This window comes from Typopeltis vanoorti, chromosome 12 (genome assembly GCF_054136105.1).
Source record: "Typopeltis vanoorti isolate ZY-2024b chromosome 12, IOZ_Tvanoo_1.0, whole genome shotgun sequence".
In the NCBI taxonomy this organism is placed as follows: domain Eukaryota; kingdom Metazoa; phylum Arthropoda; class Arachnida; order Uropygi; family Thelyphonidae; genus Typopeltis; species Typopeltis vanoorti.
Window position 1 is genome coordinate 78,119,610 of NC_143560.1, and position 21,563 is coordinate 78,141,172.

The 21,563-nt window shown below is 35.0% G+C and overlaps 1 protein-coding gene across 3 annotated transcripts in view; it reads right to left on the minus strand.

Annotated features, from left to right (window-relative positions):
• Nucleotides 1–21,563, minus strand: part of LOC150100911 (protein VAC14 homolog) — a 315,351-nt gene that overhangs the window by 275,334 nt on the left and 18,454 nt on the right. For all 3 annotated transcript variants that reach the window (XR_016549127.1, XM_090401162.1, XM_090401163.1), the window contains exon 2: nucleotides 6,460–6,610. Coding sequence is in view for 2 of the 3 variants with exons in the window: in XM_090401162.1 (XP_090257288.1) it covers nucleotides 6,460–6,610 (151 nt within the window). In the remaining variant the exon portion in view is untranslated. The remainder of the gene's footprint in view (nucleotides 1–6,459; nucleotides 6,611–21,563) is intronic.

Genomic DNA, 21,563 nt, shown 5'->3' on the forward strand with positions numbered 1-21,563 from the left:
AAGATTAATTACTAAAATATTATTAAATAATTCTTTAAAGATAATTATTTCATTGATGGTTGCATAAAATAAGAGTCTCCCAAACTTTTGGGAGAGAGAGAGAGAGCAGTCATTTTGATTTAAATTCGGCCGATGTAAGAGGGCTTCAACAACTTTCTTTAAAAAAGGCATTCATATTTAAACCTGCATCTGTGGAGAAGACAAGCTTTATCCCAATGGATATTATGATTAATGTCAATGCTATGTTGTGCTAGACCAGACTTATGAGGTTTCATATATTCGATATAATTTTGATGTTCCTTCATTCTTTTTTCCACAGAATGGCCTGTTTGTCCAAAATATGATAAACTGCATTCACATGGTATCTGGTAAACACCAGCCAATGATAGAGGTGACAGTTTGTCTTTAGTAGATGGCAACAAGTGAGAAATTTTGTTGATAGGAAAATATGTGGGAATAAGATGATACTTCTTCAAAATTCTGCCTATAGGTTCTGAGATGCCTGAAATGTAAGGGATTGGAACTCTGTGGTCTGTTGAAGAATCTGGAGGTGTCGGAACATAGGAGTCAATTATCTGTTGGATTTGATTAGGGTTGTAACCATTAGATTCTATTAACTCTTTTTATAGTGAAAAGTATTTGTTGTAAGCTTGATGGAGAGGAGCACATTTTATGTGCTCTATTAATTAAAGATTTGATAATGCCAATTTTTTGAGAGGTGTGATGAGCAGACTTTTGATTAATGTATCTGCCAGTAAAAGTAGGTTTTCGACAGACACTTGTAGACAAAGTACCAGAGGATGTGCATGTAAGGATGTCCAAGAATGGTAAACTACCAGATTTTTCTTTTTCCATTTCTCCGAATTGAATGCGTGGGTGAAAGCTATTTATCTGTTGTAGAAATGTGATAAGTTCCTCTTCAGCATGTGGCCAAATAGCAAAAACATCATCGACATAATGAAACCAAAGAGAGGATTAGGGATGAATGAATGAAAACAAGGTGTCTTCCAGATGCTTCAAAAAAAGTTTGCCAAAGGCACTACCTTCAACTTGTTTGTAGATCTTGTTTTTCCAGCTGAAATAACCTGAATGTATAATGAATTCAAAAATCTTTCCAATATCCAGAGGGTAATCATCATATAGTTAGTTGACTGTGTCAGCTAATGGAATATTGGTAAAAAGGGAAACAATATCAAAACTGACTAGTAAGTCAGACTCTTTGATTTGAACATCCTTGATTTTTTCAAGAAAATGTGTTGAATTTTTTATGAAAGATCTAGAATATCCAGAAAGGGCAGTTAATGAATGTGATAAAAATTTAGCAATTCGATAAGTGGGAGAGTCAATACAATTCACGATGGGTCTTACTGAATAACCTTTATGGATTTTTGGGAGGCCATATAAGCGAGTTCTTCCAAAATGAGTGCACAGTTTATCCACGAAGTTTTGATCCCAACTGATAACTTCATCAAGCAACTTATTTAATTGTTAAATTTGTGAATTTGTAAAATTATGATTGATTTCTTGATAGGTGGAGGTATCTTGTAAAAGGCTGGTGCTTTTCTCTCATAGTCTTATCCATAATCACAACAGCTTTTCCTTTATTGGCTTTTGAAATAGATATTTCATTATTTTTTCTTAATGAAGTTAGCCCATGGATTTCAGAGCTCGATAAATTACATGGCAGTAACTTGCTTTTAAAAAGAGAAGCCGCAACTTAAAATCTTAGTTTATTAGCATCTTCGCTAGAAAGTCCTGACAGATTATGTTCGATATTATGCAAAAAAATCAAGATAAAGAATGCATTTAGGTGCAATAGATATAAACTCCAGGGTGAGCCAATGTGGGGGGAGAGGATCCTTAGAGGATTTGAATATGTTTTTTATTTTATAGGTGGTTTAAAAGTGGCATTAAGATTATAATGGTATAGAATTCTATTTTTTCTGATAACCCTTTAATGTATGAGAGAACTATGCTTTTACTGAAATCTATATTATATGTATTTTTTTTTTGATGAAGTTGTATTAAGAACTTTATTGATAGTATTTTTGTATAGGCATTATTTATAAATGTATTGCAAATACATTTGTAATTCTTGTTTAACAACTTGTTCAGAGCAAATTGTTATAGTTGTGTTTTTTAAGGGTGTTAATGACTCCAAGTTTTTGCAAAGGATGGTGATGAGTTAGCATGTATATCTTGGCCAGTATGTGTAGGCTTGCAGTAGAGAGTGAAGGATAGACTGCCTGAGGGAAGAAGTGTGACCTGTGTATACAGGAAAGGAAGCCAGTTCTAATTTTCAGTTTCAATACTGAATTGTATGTGCCCATGTTGTTTGTTCAGGTGGTTGAGAAAGTTGTTTACATTTGGTGGCTGTGTGGTCAGAAAACAAAAACATTGTCAATGTATCCATGCCAAACTAAGTTTTAAAATAAAGGAATCCAGAGCACAATGCTCAAAAGCTTTCATATAAAAGTTAGAAATGGGGGAGGGGATAGTGGTGAGCCCATGGCCGTACCTTCTTTTTGTAGGTAAAAATTATTTTGGCACATGAAGTAACCAGAATGTAGTACGTGGGCAAAGAGAGCCATAATGTTGGTCGGAAATTTGTTCTGTAAGAGAAGAATTGTGTCATTGATTGGGACATTTGGAAAAAGGGCAGAAATGTCAAAACTGACTAATAAATTATCTTTGCCAAATATTGTGTTTTTAATTTTGTTTATGAAACGTCATGTGTTCTTTATATAGGAGGAGGAATGACCTACCAACTACTTGAGCGTTGATGCTCATTTCTTGTGAACTATAATCTGACTAACAGGATTAAGAAAAGAAAAACTGTGACATTACTTAAGTCTGTCACTTCTTGGCCATCGGACAATGTTAAAAAACATTACGCCCGTTCTTCCAGAATATACGGTGTTCTCAAGGTACACAAACATAACGTTCCACTTAGGACAATAGCTGAGAGTATAGACAGTCCAAATTATTACCTAGCTAAGAAATTAGGATCAACACTCAAGGAGTTGGTAGTCATTCCCCCTCCTATATAAAGAACACACAACACTTCATAAACAAAATTAAAAACATAACACTCGGCAAAGATGATTTATTAGTCAGTTTTTTGATGTTTCTGACCGTTTCACAAAATGTCCCAATCAGTGACACAATTCTTCTCTTAGAGAAGAAATTTCCATCCAACATTATGGCTCTCTTTGCCCACTTACTATGTTATTTTGTGTGGCAAAATAATTTTTACCTAAAAAAAGAAGGTACGGCCATGGGCTTACCACCACTCCCCCTCTACACACACACACACACACACACACACACACACACACAGTGCTAACTTTCACATGGAAGATTTTGAGCAACATGATCTAGAATCCTTTACTTTAAAACCTACAGTTTGGCATAGATACATTGATGAAGTTTTCGTTATCTGGCCACACCACCGCCAAATATTGAACGCCTTCCTCAGCTACCTGAACAAACAACATGAGTGCATACAAACTATTGAAATTGAAAATCGGAACACTGTCTACTGCAAGCCTACCCATACCAGCCAATATATGCATGCTAACTCATACCACCACCCTTTGAAAAAACTTGGAGTCATTAACACCTTCAAAATCAGAGCTATAACAATTTGCTCTAATGAACAAGCTCTTAAACAAGAATTACAAATTATTAGCAATACATTTATAAATAATGGCTTTAGCAAAAAAATACTATCAATAAAGTTCTTCATAAAATTTATCAAAAAATACATGTAATATAGATTACAGTGAAGTCGTAGCTATCCTATACATTAAAGGGTTGTCGGAAAAAATAAATAACTTCTACACCTTTATAATCTTAATGCCACTTTTAAACCACCTATAAAATTATAAAACATATTCAACTACTCTAAGGATCCCCGCCCCCCATTGGCTCACCCTGTAGTTTATATCTATTACATCTGTAACATACCTTATATTGGTGAATATTGTACTGAATGTACAATCCCTATTTGTATAAAAAGAACATAAACAACATAGCAAATTTAACAATTTTGGCGAAGAAGGCCTCTCAGATCACACACTTAACACTACACCAAATTGATTGGAAAAGTATCTGTTCTTTACATCATACAAAATCTGGTATGAATGCAAATTTAAAGAAGCCTGTGAATTTTTGATTAACCATCCTAAATCTTAACAATAATGGTGGCATAAAAATCCCATGAATTTGGATGGCACACATTTGGCCCACTTAGTTTAAGTTTTCCAGCAAACCCTGACTTAAGGACTAAGCAATTATTTCAGTTTTTATTGGCCACCATTCATACTGCTTTGTTTTAATTTATATATAATTAGGTTCAACAATGAAACAGGATGGTGAGGCTGAGAAGGAAGTGGGATGCAGGATGGAGGAACTGGAGAGAGATGGCTGGAGTGCTATGTGATAAGATGGTGCCAATCAATCTAAAAGGCAAAATTTACAGGACAGTAGTGAGACCAACTATGACGTATGCTTTGGAAACTGTGGCCCTGAGGAAAAATAACATCAGCAGGATGGAGGTAGCAGAGATGAGAATGCTTAAGTGGATGTGCGGTGTGACCAGAAAGGATCATCTGAGAAATAACTATGTAAGGGAAACGGTGAAAGTTACGAACTTAGGAGCAAAGATACAGGAGACAAGGTTGAGATGGTTTGGTCATGTGATGAGGAGGGAGGAAAAGTATGTGGAAAGAAAGGTCATGCAGATGGATGTGCAGGGGAAGAGGAAGTGCGGACCGCCAAAGAAGAGATGGAGGAGGAGGACTTGAGGATGAAGAACTTCGATGTGGCTTTAGCCCAAGACAGGAAGATGTGGAGGAGACATCACAAACAGCGACCCTACTTAAGTGGGAAAAGCTGCAGAAGAAGAAGTGTGTACAGGATATTCAAAGTGTGACAGTTCTAGTGTGACATCCAGTGTGAAAAGTTTTTATTATTACTAACTTTGAGTGAATAATTTTTCTCCAAATTAGTCTTATCTGTCAGATCCTCTATTTCAGCCTTCTAAGAGCCACCTAGCTACACAAATCCACCTACATTTTGGTCTTTAACTGGGAGTTTTTTCTGCCTTCTTCTAACCTTTTTCCCCTCTCACTCTGTTAGGTAATCATATCAGCTGAGATTAGATCTGTCACATATTTCTGAATGCTAACATCAAGTTCCTTTCTAATATCTTCATTTTAAATATGATTCTGCTATTGATTCCATCTATTCACTTCACTCCCTAATATTTTTTTTCCCTCAGAACTCTCGTATCTGGAATCTCCAGTCTTGAATCAAATGTTCAATTTTTAAACAAGCTCTCAGATCCATAAGTCGATATTGGTTTGAACACCTTGGATACGGCTGGTTTAGTGTTTTGATTAATTTCTCTATTATTCCATATTTAATTTATCATCTTCATTAAAAATTGCACCTAAATAGCTGAAATATTTACTTGTTTTATAGGTTCCACATTTAGAACACAAATGATGTATTATTCAATGTTCCTGCTTATTTTTTATAGTTTTGTCTTTTTAATGGCGATTATCATGTCAATTTTTGTTACAGCAGTTATTCAATTTAGTTTAAATTGGATTATTTCAGTTTAGTTAAAAATCTAGGCATACTAGATTTTTAAGGGTAATAACATTATCTGCATAAAGAAAAGAGCCTAGATTAATGTTTCCAAATTTAATACCAGGTTTAATGTCAACATTCTTCATAATGTGATCTATGTAGATCATGAATAAGAGTGGAGACAGAATGCATCCTTGCCTTAACTGATTTTACATCAGACCATCTTCCTGTACTTCCTTTGGTTCTAATTACTGATTTACAATGTAATCCAGGCTATGTAGTGATCAACATAACATTTCAGTTACTGCATAACCAGGATGTAAAATTGTAGTGTTTCTAAAAGTTTCTCATCACCATTGCATATGGCTTTTCCAGATTTACTGAACTGAAATACAAATCCTAATTTTATTGCCATGATTTCACAATTATTATTATTTCTTATGATTAACACTAGACCTCATGGAGTCAAAGGACTCATCATGGAAGGAAAACACTGTTACACAAAACCCATCAAACCATGCTTTAAACTCATTCAATATTCTTTGCATGGGGAGTATCTCCTTCTCCTATTCTATGAAAACTTTCTTCCACATTAACCTGGTAATAACCCTTTACTAACTTAAATGTCTCAATCATATCCCCTCTCTTCCTCCCATTCACAAGGCTTTGCAAACTGAATTCCAAAGGCAATAGATGTAAAGTCATTAGCCTCTAAATACAAGTAGCCTAGTCATGAAGTTACTTCACATGCACTTTGATAAAGGATGAAACCAAGAATATAATTTCTTGGCATCTTTAATTTATACTACTTACCATTATTTTTATATATATTTAAAAAGCAGAATTTTCTCCTCAACTTACCTTTCCAAGAGCAATTGCCATGGCAGCTAGACCTATGAGACCACCCTTGCGACTGTTTGGATTATGAGATAAAGTAAAATCTTGACCTAAGACCTGAAGAAGCTTTCTGATTTGAAGAGTATTACCTACTGCATGAAAATCTTTCACCATTCTAAAAAATAAATAAATATTATATATATATATCTTTTTTCAGGAAATGATCTCATGCACTGGAGAAGAGTACAATAACTGAGAGAGAAAGAAAAGGAGAGGTGTCTAATGAGAAGGAAAATCAGTGTTCAACTTAATATCATTCATTAGCTTAATTTTTGTGCTCACTGAAGAGGAGGTAAGCTGATGTTTTCTTAAAGTCAACATGATCGATACTGGCTATCAGTAATAAAAATATATTCCTCAGAAAAAATTTTAATATCTATATAGTAAAGAAGAATAAATTTAACAAAGATGCTACATGAGATCTAATGGAATCAACACAGACACCTTCACAGGTTATGCAATATACCATCATCATTATGATCAATTTCCTGATATTTACTCCCAAAGGGTGTTCAGGTTACTATGACAGCACTACATGATTAAGTTTACATTATTATTAATCACCCATCAACAATTTTCCTCCAAATCAATCTATTACTTGCGAGCTCTCCAATATTGTCATATCTAACATTTTGTGCTTCTAAGGCACTTCTGACTGAATCAATCCACCTAGACCTTGTTCTTCCTGTGGATCTGCTTCTTACCATAACACCTGTTTTGCTAACCTTTCTTCACCCATTCTATTTAAGCAGCCATACCACCTTAGATTTAACTCTGCTTACATATTCTTGAATGCTTCTGCAATATACAACTTTCATAAATTTATGGAAGAACATAAATTCTGAGTTGGATAGAATGTTTTTCAAATGCTATTTACAAGTGAAGTAGCATACTTAAGAGATTGTTCTCCGTTTTGTAGCATTTATAAAGCTAGCTTTACTCCCTAATATGTTAGTAGTAAGAAGTAACTACGAATTTAGGTAGCTTATTAAATAAGGGTCAATACTCTGCAATTCAGCATTTCTTGAAGCTGAATTACTGTATCTGATTTATTACATATACTCCTATTATATGGTATCCACTGTTTCATCTGAATGTGCGTGTGTGCATGCTCACACCACCCCCAGGCGGTAGCCCCCTGGTGCTGTGAACGCTGGGGGGGGGGGGCAGTAAGCGTTTTAATACTACTAGTATAATAAAAGCAAAAAATCCATAATCTAGCATCCCTATTTATATTGTGTGTTTGGCAACATTGTTTTCAGGATATTGTATGTCTGGCAATACTGTTCAAATTTATTTGCTACTTATTTTTGAGAATTTTTACATTGAAAATAATTAATTTGGGCTATTTTTAGCAGAATCCACTACATTTATAAGCTTTATCTGCCACTTTTCCTAACGCCTATCTGAAAACTCTGGTTTGCAGTTTGCATATAGCCAGTGATATCATGTGGGGTACTTCGTTGTGTAGCACTGTAGCCCATTAAAATGAGTGAAAAAAGACAGCGTCATCAATATTCAAGTGAATATTTAAAATATAGTTATTCCATCTATAAATAATGAGCAGTTACCAATATGCTTAATATGTGAAAAAAACGTTCTCAAACAAAGGAATGAAACCTTCAAGAATGATTGAGCATTTAAGAACAAAATATCCAAATAAAAAAATAAAATAAAATAAAAAGATGTGGATTACTTTTGCAAATTAAAGACTAAATTTAAAAAATCGTTCTGAACTTAAAGGGTTGGTTGCACAACAAAGTAACCAACAAGAGAAGAGACTTGTGTCTTTTTCAAGTCAATTCCTATCAACAATAGTTCATTATCAACAAGAATTAACGAAATGCAAAGGACAATGTACATATTCCTGGAAAGTTTCACACCATTTGGATCACTTGATAACACTCCACAAGGCCTTAAACACGGATATTTAAAATTTTGATCACCTTGTACATCAACCACATTCAACCATACATACACCAACAACATTTGGTCCAATTTATACATTTTTGGCATTTGTTTTAAGGCCTATAACATGTCCAATCCATGCCACTTCTGAATTGCAATCTTCACTATACCTCAATCTCTCTTCACCAACAAATCCTGCCTACTTTCTCCATATATGATTAAATGCTACCTGCTTTATGGTAACTCTCAGAGACATATTCACCTCTTCCTCCATTCTCACATAATCAATGCTGTTGTTGTTCCATCTGCACCATTCCATTTCTCGATTTCCTTTTCAACAGCATGCTCTCAAAATTACATGTTGTGACTTAACTTATTTTTGTATTCTTCTTATTTAGCTTCTTTCCATCCACTGCTGGATATAAGCATCCCATAGCTTTCCAGTTCTGCATGTTTTTAGTCAATGTCCACAATTTCATGTAGGTCATCCTTCCATCTTGTCCTTGGGTGACCTTTGTTCCCTTAGTATCAAATCAGTGCTTAATTTTGTTCAGCTTTCGTCTGGAAATCTACTAATATGGCCAGTCCATCTCCATTTACATGGTGTACAAAACTTCACAATATCTTCTACTCCAATAATTTCTTTAATTCTAATATTTCTTATTCTATGGCTTTTTCTTTGTTATGGAATATTCTTCTCTCCAATGCTCTTTGGGACACATACAATCTGTCTTCCTGTTTTTTAGTTGTTGCCCATGTCTCACTTCTATACGAAAACATGGAAATAATGCACATTAAATAGCTTTCTTTTTAAGCATGTAAGCAAATCTCCTAACAGATTCTTCATACAGCCAAAAATGTTTTGTTTCCATGTGCGATTCTTCTGCTTTATACATTATGATCTGAATTACTGGATATGAGTCAGCTGGTTGCTCAGATTAAAACAAAGCAACTGTGATACACAAAAGCAAACCAGTTATTATGTATATGCATAATAATTATTTTGCATATACTCTTATTATGCACATTAGGTCTCACTCAACCTGCAACATATCAGTGGAGTACTTGGAATTCATTTACCCCATTAAAAATAAATAAATAATTACTAACTCTCCTGCTCACCACATTCTTACAAAACTTCTGCAGACAGATTCCTTCGCTCTCTTGCTCCCTCCACCACCAACTTAAGTTAATACCATATCATTTCTTTTCCCTATCCTAAGCACTGCAGACTTACATTTCCTCAACCAGCATTTTAAAGTTCTAGTATTACCTTAGCTACTACTTATCTCTGTACCCTCTCAAGAGCTTCCTTATGATGATATAAATCAATGACAAAATCTGTACAGAGCCCAAGTGATGATCTGATCAATCCTTTAACAATAGTAGGACCAATTTCTTATCATAGCAGCAATAACCTGAACAATCTTCAACTCCTGAAATGTGTTTCTTGAAATTTTTTATTTTATTTATCTCTATCAACCATCATACCTAGATCAGCAAAATTCTCCACCAGAGATACATACCTAAGCTGGTATTCTGATTTGAGGGAGTAATACAGACTAGATCTGCAGTGGCAGAATTTGTATTTCTGGTCACTGACTGATTAATTAAATGGTGTACTTTCTACCCATTCCAGTTGGGTTTCAGCTTCCTTTCTGGCTATTCACTACTACACATCATAGTTGATGGCTTCTCCTAAGATATCCATAACAGACCCCTGGGACTGAAGTGCCACAGGGGTCTGTATTTCCATCCACTCTTACTTTGCACATATCCAACCTTCAATGACTAATTTAAAATCCTATCCATAGTTTTGCCAATAACAGTAAGTTCCATTTTTCTTCATAATTTTACAAACTTTGTAGAGTACAATGATTAGAAACTTAAAGAGATTTTGCATAACCAGTGCATTAAATTCATTGATGTCATTACTAATCTTGAGTGGAACAAGAATATCCTCATGAACTTTAATGTTCCAAAACACAGTCCTGTCTTATCTCTTACAAGAAAGATCTCACTGCACTTCTTATTTTTGATAATACCCAGATCACCAAACAGGTCTGATTTCTCTTCTTGGACTTGTTTTCAACATATTCTCCTACAACAAACAGAACCACAGATCCATCAGCCTCTAAAAAACTTTCAAGACTACCCCTTCAACTGCCAACACTGTATACATGTCGAATCTGCTCGACCTTGGAATATAAATCATGAGTACGAGATGGTGCATTAAAAACCTATGACCTCATGCTATCCAGAAGAGGAAAGTTCAATTAGCTGATAACCTATCTTTCTCTCTGATTCACTCCAGTCACCCTCATAGAAATTGTTTCTACCTCGTCTATAGATATTTCCATTATAATGTTCTGCCAAACTGGCCACCACCATTCCTCCACTTTCTTCCAAAACTATAACACAAGCCCCTGGTGGTAAGCAACTACAGCAGTATGTATCTGCAGCAGCAACTACAGAAGTATATATATAAAAAGGAGGCATACAGTATTTCTTATAGTAGGAAGTGATTTGCCTTGGTCTTCTATGAAGGAGTTGAAAGAGAATGAAGATTAGCTTTATCTTCAGGTGATGTTTACAGTGGTATCATTCAGATGAAAGAAAGAGAAAAATTTGTGGAAGCAGAAGTTGTGCCTAATAATTTTGCAAGGAACCAGAAGGCACGAGTACCATTTGTATAATAGGTACATTTTCCACATTTGGTTGTTTAAGAGTCACATTTGGATTTGTTGAGTTGTTTTGCATTGATTGTATATATAGTGTTGTTGTTCAGTGTAGGCTGAGAAAAAGCTAAAGCTTTTGTCTCAAGCTAATTGTTCTTCTCACTTCTAGATTAGAAAATGCACCTCTGTACATTTCTGAGGTTGATTTGTTTTCTTGAGCTGTCTGGACACACCTGTTGCAAACCATAGCTTATAGAATAGATGGGAATTTTGATTGGAATAAAGAATGAAAGCCTTCATTTCAGCAAGGATAATTTCTATAACTTGTTCAGAGCAGGTATTTGAATTAGAAGAGCGTAAACAATAGTCTGACCATCGAAAGAGAGAAGAATCAGGGAGGTCATTCCACTTGGTATTGCTACAGTGCCAAAGGACACACAGTTATTGAGAGTATAGTTCGCCCACAGATTGGAGACCCTTCGACGCATGTCCCAAAAAGGAGAATCCATTCCGATAATAGGGTAATCAATCAGCTTCTGGAATGAGTTTGTTTATTATTACAGGTCGGAAAATTTAGCTTTTCTTTTATAAACATTGTAGTTTTTAAGCATTATAGCAAATACCTGGTTTAAGCTTCCACCCAGAAGGAAATTGCCTCAAGATAACCAACATAACATTGTCAGAAATCAAATTGATTATATACTGATAAATAAAAGATTCCACAGTAGTATAAAGAGTGCAAAGACTTATCCTGGAGCAGATATCTCATCAGACCACAATCCCACAGTTGCAGAAGTACGTCTTAGATTAAAATCAGCTAAAAAATCACAAAAGAAGAAAAAGAAAATTGATGCAGAAAAACTGAAAGACCCAAACATAAATAAAAGTGCCAAGACACAGCTTAACCTGCGATTACAACAGATTAACATAGAAGAAAATAAAAGTGTGGAATCTCTTTGGAATAGCTTAAAGAATGCCATCGTAACAACAAGTATTGAAGAAGTAGGTTATGTAAATAATATAAAACAACAGGAATGGATGACAGATGAGATTCTTTCTCTTATTGATACAAGAAGAATGTACAAAAACAAAGACCTTGCCAGGTATACAGAAACACATAACATCATCAAGAAAAAAATAAAAGAAGCCAAGGAAAATTGGATGAAAAATTTATGTACTGAAATTGAACTGCTTCAGAAGAAACATGATAATTTCAATCTGTATAAGAAAATCAACGAAATTTCTGGAAAACTGAGGAAAAAGCAAACAGTGTCTCTAAGAGATGAAAATGGAAAAATAGTTCTAGAAGAAGAGAATAAAGCACAGATTTGGATAAAATATGTAACAGAACTTTTCAATGATACTAGACAGAAGCTTATAAATATAAAAGATAACATTCAAGGACCAGCAATCATGAAATGCGAAATAGAGAATGCTATACGAACAAGTAAAACAGGAAAAGCCAGTGGACCAGATGGTGTGCAAACAGAATTTTTAAAATTAATAGAACCAGATAACATCAAACTTCTTGAAAAACTATTTAATAAAATATATGAAAGTGATGAATTTCCATCAGATTGGCTCAAATCTACATTTATCACTGTCCCAAAGAAACCCAAAGCAAATTCCTGTGGTGACTTCCGACTTATTAGTCTAATGAGCCAAACATTAAAAATATTTTTGAAAGTAATTCAGAATCGTATTTATAGAAAAAGTGAAGAAACTCTAAGTGAAACACAATTCGGCTTTCGGAATGGTTTTGGTACTAGAGAGGCCCTTTTCTGTACCCAAATATTGATACAAAAATGCATAGAAAAACAGAAATCTGTCTTTATGTGTTTCATAGATTTTGAAAAAGCATTCGACAAAGTCAGACACACTAACTTAATAGAAGTCCTTCAACAAATAAGGCTAGACGAACAAGAGATAACACTAATAACAAATCTGTATTGGAATCAGTCAGCTACCATTCAATTAGACAACATTACCACCAGTGATATTAACATCAAAAGAGGAGTGAGACAAGGATGTGTGCTCTCACCACTCCTGTTCAACATATATGCAGAAGTAATCTTTAAAAAAGCATTGGAAGAATATTCAGAGGGAATCACAATAAATGGAAAGATTGTTAACAACCTTCGATATGCAGATGACACTGTGCTAATTGCAGATAATATTATGGATCTCCAAAAACTCATTGACAGAGTATACATAGAAAGCCAAAGAATGGGAATAAATATAAACATCAACAAGACAAAATACATGATCATCAGCAAACATCCAGCCTCATCAATGAAACTGACACTCAATGGGAAAAATATTGATCAAGTGTCAAGATATAAATATCTTGGTTGCTGGCTTAATGAACAGTGGGATCCAGAAATAGATATAAAGACAAGGATTGAAGTTGCATGGCAGTCCTTCATGAAAATGAGAACACTATTCTGCAATAAAGACCTAAACATGGAAGTCAGATGCCGAATGCTGAAATGCTATGTGTGGTCTATTCTGCTCTATGGAGTTGAAACATGGACATTGAAGGCGACAACCATCAAGAAAATCGAAGCCTTTGAGATGTGGCTATACAGAAGAATGCTAAAGATATCATGGACAGAAAAAATTACCAATGAAGATGTCTTAAAATCCATTGGCAAAGCTAAACATACAAATAATCAGGAAACGAAAAACATCATATCTTGACCACATCATGAGAAACAGCAAATACCAACTTCTACAAACTATTTTGATAGGAAGAATTGGTGGCAAAGGAACTAGAGGAAGAAAAAGAATATCATGGTTTGACAACATCAAGACGTGGACAGGAAAGAGCAGTGCACAACTGCTCAGATTAGCACAAGAGCGCAGTTTGTTCGCCAAGATGGTCGATGACTTTCAATAGAAGATAGCACAATAAGAAGTAGTAGTTTTTAAAGTGTAATTATTTTGCTTGTATAATAGTTGGAAAAATCTACGTAGAGTATTAACAAATTAAAAAAGGTACAGCATAAAATAAAAATTTAACAAAATTTATTTTTAAGAAAGTTTTCTATAAAATAAAAATAATTATACAGAAAAACAGAAATTTTTTTCAAATGAACGTCATCATCATCAAATTCCTGCCATGTACCCTCAAGGGGTGTACAGGATATGATAGTACTACATGAAAAAAATTACATCATTACTAACTTCCTATCTACAATCCTCCTCCAAATTAGTCTGTTACTTGTCAAGACTCCAACATTATCAGATCTTATATTTCTATCATCTAAGGCACTTTGTACCGTATCAATCCACCTATATCTTGGTCTTCCTCTGGGTCGTTTTGCTGCCAACCTGGCAGAGAACACTTGTTTTGCCAATCTTTCTTCGCCCATTCTGTTTAAGTGACCATACCACCTGAGATCAACTCTGCTAACGCATTGCTGGATGTTGACAATATCAAGTTCTTTCCTAATATCCTCATTTTTAATATGATATTGCCATTGATGCCATCTGTTCATGCCTCTAATCTTTCTCAGGATTCTCATATCTGCGGTCTCTAGTCTTTGGTCAAGTGTTTTAATTCTGACCCAGCTCTCAGATCCATAAGTTAAAACTGGTTGGAACACTGTCTTGTATACAGCTAATTTAGTGTTCCAACTAATTTCTCTCTTATTCCATATGAATTTATTCAATTGACTTCCTACCATACCAGCTTTGCTGATTCTGTTGTCTATTTCTATATTTAATTTACCATCTTCAGTAAAAATCGTGCCTAAGTAGCTGAAATTTTTCACCTGTTCTACAGGTTCTCCATTCACAACACAGTTGACATTTTCAATGATTCTGCCTATTATCATTGTCTTTGTCTTTTTATTGCTGACCTTCATACCATATCTATTACAACAGCTATTCAATTTAGTCAGAGAATCTTGCAGACTTAGTAGCGGATTTATTTAGAAGTATAACATCGTTCGCATAAAGCAAAGAGCTGATATTAACATCTCCAATTTTGATATCATATTTAATACCACTTTCCTTCATAATGTGATCCATATAGATAATGAATAACAGAGGGGATAATGTATATCCTAGTCTCACACTAGATTTAACATTAAACCACCTTCCTGTACTTCCTTCAATTCTAACTCCTGACTTACAACTCAAATAAAGACTAAGTATTGCTTGATATAATGCCCCATTTACATTATATAACTGTAGCGTATTGAATAGCTTCTCTCTTGGCATATGCCTTTTCCAAATCGACAAAACTTAAATACAGAGCTCTGTTATATTCCCATGCTTTCTCGACTATTTGTCGTAAAGTGAAGATCTGATCCTGACAGCCTCTATTTGGCCTGAATCCAGCTTGTTCTTCACCAAGCTTTTTATCCACAATTCTTCTCAACCGTTTCTCAAGTATACTTGCATAGATCTTGCCAGGAACACTCAGTAGGGAAATACCTCTGTAATTCTCACATTCAGTTTTATTTCCCTTTTTATATATGGGTACTATGAGAGCTCTACTCCAATCATCAGGAATTCGTCCCTCTGTCCAGGCTTTCTGAACTATGCAGTGTAGCCACTGTAAGACTCTTATACCACCATACTGCAGCATTTCTGGTCGCATATCATCTACTCCTGCTGCCTTTCCACATTTCAAGCCTTTGATGGCTTTTTCTACTTCAAGTATGGATATGTATTCCTGGCTGCATGCCTGGTCAGTGTTTTTTACCACTGCGCTGTCATCACTGCTTGTTTAATTTAGCAGTTTTTCAAAGTAATTACTCCATACTTCAAGGATATCTTTTTCTCCCGTTTTCATGTCACCTTTATCATCTCTAACTCCTTTTACAGCACTCTTTCCTCCATTCCTAAGCTTCTTCAACAACCTCCAGAATATTTTGCCACCTTCTTGATATTTATTTTCTAAGTTCATGCAAAAGTCCTCCCATGACTTTTGTTTAGCTAGTTTTACACAGTGTTTAGCATTCTTGCATTTGTCTCTGAGAGAACAAGCTGACTTATTTGACAGGAACTTTTGATATGCTTTCTTCTTTTCCTTCACTGCCTCTTTAACTTCCTGTGTCCACCAGGGAGTTCTGATTTTTTTTATCCTTGCAACAACCTCACCACATGCCTCTCTGGCAGAATCAATCAATGTTTTCTTCAGAGTTTGCCACTGAATCTCCAAGGTGGTTTGATTCCTGTTCTCAAACTCTTTCGTTTTTTTTTTTTCAATAATCTTTGTGTATTTTAGTCTACAATTCACATCTGAGAGCTGCTCAACTTTTATTCGCTTTAAAACCTTCTTACATGCTATTCTTTTCAATATGAAATTCAATTTTATCCTGCTCAAGACTAAATAGTGATCACTTCCAATTTGAAATCCACTGTACACTCTGGTGTCTTGCACCAGGGAGAAAACATCACTATCAACAATAACATAGTCAATGAGACTTTTCTTATTTCTTGCCTCTTCTCTCCATGTGAATTTGTGTACATTTTTATGTTGGAACATGGTGTTAGTAATAACCAGTCCATGTCCTGAGCAGAAATCCAACAGATATTTGCCATTATTATTAGCTTTGCTCTTTTCTCCAAATTTTCCCAAAATATTTCTGTATGTCTCACAATAATTTCCTACTCTGTTATTTAGATCCCCAACAAGGACCAACTTTTCCTTTTTCATTATGTTAGTTGCTTTTTCTAAAGCCTCAAAAAATTCCTCCACTTCTACCTTAGTAGAACCTTCTGTGGGACCATAGGCACAAATAAGTCTCATTGTCCAGTTCCCCATTCTCATATTTGCCCACATTACTCTACTTGAGACTGACTGCTCATTCAAGAAGATTAGCCTCGTATTTTGTGTTGAATACTATGGCTACTCCTTCTTTTCCTTGATTTTCATTGCCTGAATATAACATTTTGTATTTATTGCTCAAAAAGATCTCACCAGTTTGTCTTTTTTGATTCAGTCATCCCTATTATGTCGATCTGGTACTTATCTAATTCCTCAGCTAGTTTCATTTCTTTGCCATTCAGGCTTCTTATGTTGATAGTATCGATCTTTAACTCTGGTGATGTTGAGTTGGGGTTTGTTTTCAGATTTCAAATGAACTTAGATATTCTAAACTTACAGTTGAGAGAACTGAGACACTTTAATGTCCTAAACTGATTAATTATTTATGACTTGTTGTGACTCTTTTAACAAACCTATGCAAAAAAAAAAAAAAAAAAAAGGTTGGAGAAAACATCATTATCAAATCCTTTTAATCTTCATAGTCATCTGAATCACCATCACTTTCACTTAAACTGATCACCAAAGATTAGCATAATTCTTCGATAATTCCGTCTTTGTACCAATACATATTTTCCAATGAGGCGACATGAGAGCAATATTTTCTTCAGTTTTGAACTGTAATACTTTCAGTCGCCTGTTCTGAAAGCTTAAAAAGTTTCGACATGTCAATATCCCCAGTTACGTTGCAATGGCGAATGAAACTTTTCACTTCTGCCCAAACATACTCAATAGTATTAATATCACAATGATATGGTGGTAGCCTCAAAGCTAGAAATCCATGCTCTTTGAGCATTGTGTTGAATTTAAATAGTTTAGTTGTGAGTGAGTTTCTATTGACCAAATTAAGCAATTCAATTTATCGCATATCTGGGGAATGAGAAATGTTATTTGCAGAGAGCCAATCCATAAGAACTTGCTTCTTATTAAACCAATTTGGAATTTTGTTTAATCGAATAGAGTGATATGGAGCATTATCAATTATAACAACAGCATTTTTAGGAAGGTTTGGAATCAGTTTTTCTTCTGCCCACTTTTCGAAGATCGTAGAATTCATTTGCCCATGGTAATCTCCAGTAGTTGAATTGGCTTTGTATAGCAAGTTTGAATTTGGTAAAAAACCCATTTCTCCACCCGTACACAAAATTATTATGCGCTGTGAGGCATTTCTGGTTTGTAGCATTCCACATTCTTCTTCTTTAGACTGCCAACATTTTCCATAAGTGAAATTACTATCAATCCAAGTTTCATCTAGATACACAATCAGTCTTTTCTCCTCCCTAAAATGTCGTATTGCTCTCAAATACTGCGTTCTAGATAAAACAATGTCACTTTGCTGCATGATAAGTTTACTTTTATTCTGGGACTATTTAAAACAAAATCCGATTTCATGAAGTATTTTCCTTAAAGTTTCTCTTTTCCAAGGAAAATTAATTTTTTCCTTAAGCACAGGAATCAATTTCGGAACAGTTGGCACTCTTTTCTCGGCCACGTAAAATTCGTGAATTGTTCTTCTTATAACGTCTACATCAAAATCATTCAAAGCTATGGTTTCGATGGTTTTCTTTCTCTGGTGCTTTTTTTTTTTTTAGGAGATTTAAATTTTGGCTTACCTTCGCCTTTTGATTCCCTATGAATTCTTTTAACAGTCGACCCCGATACGCCCGAATTGCACTTGCACATTTTATGACTTGAGAAAGGGGAACAAGGAGACTGCCTTTTAACGATTCTTTTTCGCAGAATGTCAGCACATTATTCAATATTCTTTTGCAAGAGCTACTGAAACGTTTAACAGCAGAACTTGTTGACTGTACTGGATACATTGTACAAATTAATAATAAAAAAAAATGCAAAAAAGCGACAACAAAAATCAATCTACAACTAGTACTGCAACAGACAAGAAAGCACGTGATTACACATGTTGGCGACCAATTCGTATATCCTTCATTTCTTTCTCCCCTTCAGCATGAATCGACTATGCTTGGCAAAATGCCAAGCAGAGATCTACAAACAGTGGGTGTACTATAGCTGAGGCATGGGTCTTCTTCAGGAAAGCTGCACAAGTTACTGAGAAGAGAGAGGTAACATCTACAATACACTAAGGAGGGGCATTATATAAGAAATAATCAAGGGTGTTTGAGAGAAAGAGAAGGATTATCTAGCATTCTGACCAGTATAGGATGTTCTGCAATCAGATCACTAGTTGCAGCAAATACTTCTGCATCTCTTCGAACTTGCTGAATGAGGTAAAGAAACATTAGGCCAAAGAAGATCAAAGAAAAATTGATAATTCTAAATTTAGTATTCTCGCATGAAAAATCAGATTGCACAAAGGCACAAGCTGAATGTATAATGGTTGTCAGCATTGATATCTGAGGCTTAGCCAAAAACAATAGGTTGGATCTACATGTCTAATATGAGAGACAAATATAAAGGAACGTTTACTAAAAAAGCCAAAACACTTCAGTTTTGCAATGCAAAATTACACAAGCAAAGTGGATATTAGATCCAGCATTATTTCAAAGCTGAATGTAGAAACTATGCAAGTTTCATAAGTTGACCAGAGAGCTTGCGGGGATACATTCCTCAGCATCCCCAAGTTGCCTTAGTGTGGACTACTTAAAAGACATAGGCACTGCTCAAGCATCTATATATTCGCCTTTTATGCCTTTTATTAGTCCATTTTGATAAGGTTTCACTGGCCTGACAGCTGTTTCAAACTGGTTGATTCTCTTAAGAGGCCAGGTAGAAAACCTTAAGAGAGCAAAAACTCTTGGTTTATTACTAAGGAACTTGAAATGTCAGAGAAATATATTTTTCATAAGCGAACTCTTGGATGGCACATAAAAGTAATTACTAAAATAAAGAGCCGAAAGGCATCAGTTTGGCAATGCAAAATTACATAAGCAAAGTGAATATTAGATCTAGCATCATTTCACAGCTCTAAGGCAACTTGGGGATGCCAAGGAATGAATTCCTGCAAGCTCTCTGGTCAACTTATGGAACTTTCATAGTTTCTACATTCGGCTTTGAAATAATGCTGGATCTAATATCCACTTTGCTCATGTAATAAAGGAGCATAACTTTCTAAGTTTACTCAGGCATTCATGAAGGCCTACCTACAATCAGCCTATGGGAAATATGAAAAACCTTAGAAGAAATAACAATTGAAGACTTATGTGAGAAGATTCACTTATATATAGTTTTCACCTGAGTATTAAGAGTATCATTAGCATAAAATTTAAATACTGAACAAGATACAAAGCGAAAACAACTGAAGAATTAACAGTGTACACATGGCATTAATATAAACATGAAGAGTAGAACTGTGCTAAAGCTCTAACAGCATTAAAAAAAGTAGCTGGAGATAAAACCTTAGCCCCACTGGATCTATTTAGATAAGAGCAATGCAACGAGTTTCACAGTTTTATAAAACCATTACATGAATAATAATAATAATAAAATTATGTAACACTTTAATCTTCTTCAAAAGGATCCTGTGTTTGGAGGAGATGGCAAGTTCATCAAATCTAGATTGTCGTGGTTCATGAAATTTAATACAATTTAGATTTCCTCATGATGAACAGCTACAGACCTGCCAATCTGAGATCAGACCCACAAACAATGAATTTGTTTAATGTCAGAGTAGGCCAATGGGGAAAACTATTCTTTACAATGCCTAAAAAAAAGAAGTTTGTTGTGCAGGCAAAAGGCCACTAAGATACAATGGACCTAAGTGATTTGGAGATGTGTTTGTATAAACCTTTAACATGTTCACATTGAACACTATAGAAATTGGTATCATTTGTTGCATCCCACCCATAAGAAAGTTTTAAAGCGAATAAAAGTTGAGCAGCTCTCAGATGTGAACTGCAGACTAAAATACACAAAGATTATTGAAGAAAAAATGAAAGAGTCTGAGAACAGGAACCAAACCTTGGAGAAAAATCTGACTGATTCAGCCAGAGAGGCATGTGGTGAGGTTGTCTGCAAGGATAGAAAAATCAGAACTCCATGGTGGACACAGGAAGTTAAACAGGCAGTGAAGGAAAAGAAGAAAGCATATCAAAAGTTCCTGGCAAACAAGTCAGTTTTTGCTCTTAGAGAATACAGAGACAAATGTAAGAAAGCGAAACACTGTGTAAAACTAGCAAAACGAAAGTCATGGGAGGACTTCGGCAAAAACATAGAAAATAAATATCAAGAAGTTGGTAAGATATTCTGGAGGTTGTTGTTGAAGCTTAGAAATGGAGGAAAGAGTGCTGTAAAAGGAGTTACAGATGATAAAGGTGCATGAAAACAAGAGAAAAAGATATCCTTGAAGTATGGAGTAATTACTTTGAAAAATTACTGAATGAAACAAGCAGTGAGAGCACAGTGGTAAAAAACACTCAACAGGCATACAATCAGGAATACATATCCATACTTGAAGTAGAAAAAGCCATCAAAGGCTTGAAATGTGGAAAGGCAGCAGGAGTAGATGATATTCGACCAGAAATGCTGAAGTATGGTGGTATAAAAGTCTTACAGTGGCTGCATTGCATAGTTCAGAAAGCCTGGACAGAGGGATGAATTCCCGATGATTGGAGTACAGCTCTAATAGTACCCATATATAAAAAGGGAAATAAAATGAATGTGAGAATTACCCTACTGAGGTATTTCCCTACTGACTGTTCCTGGCAAGATCTATGCAAGTATACTTG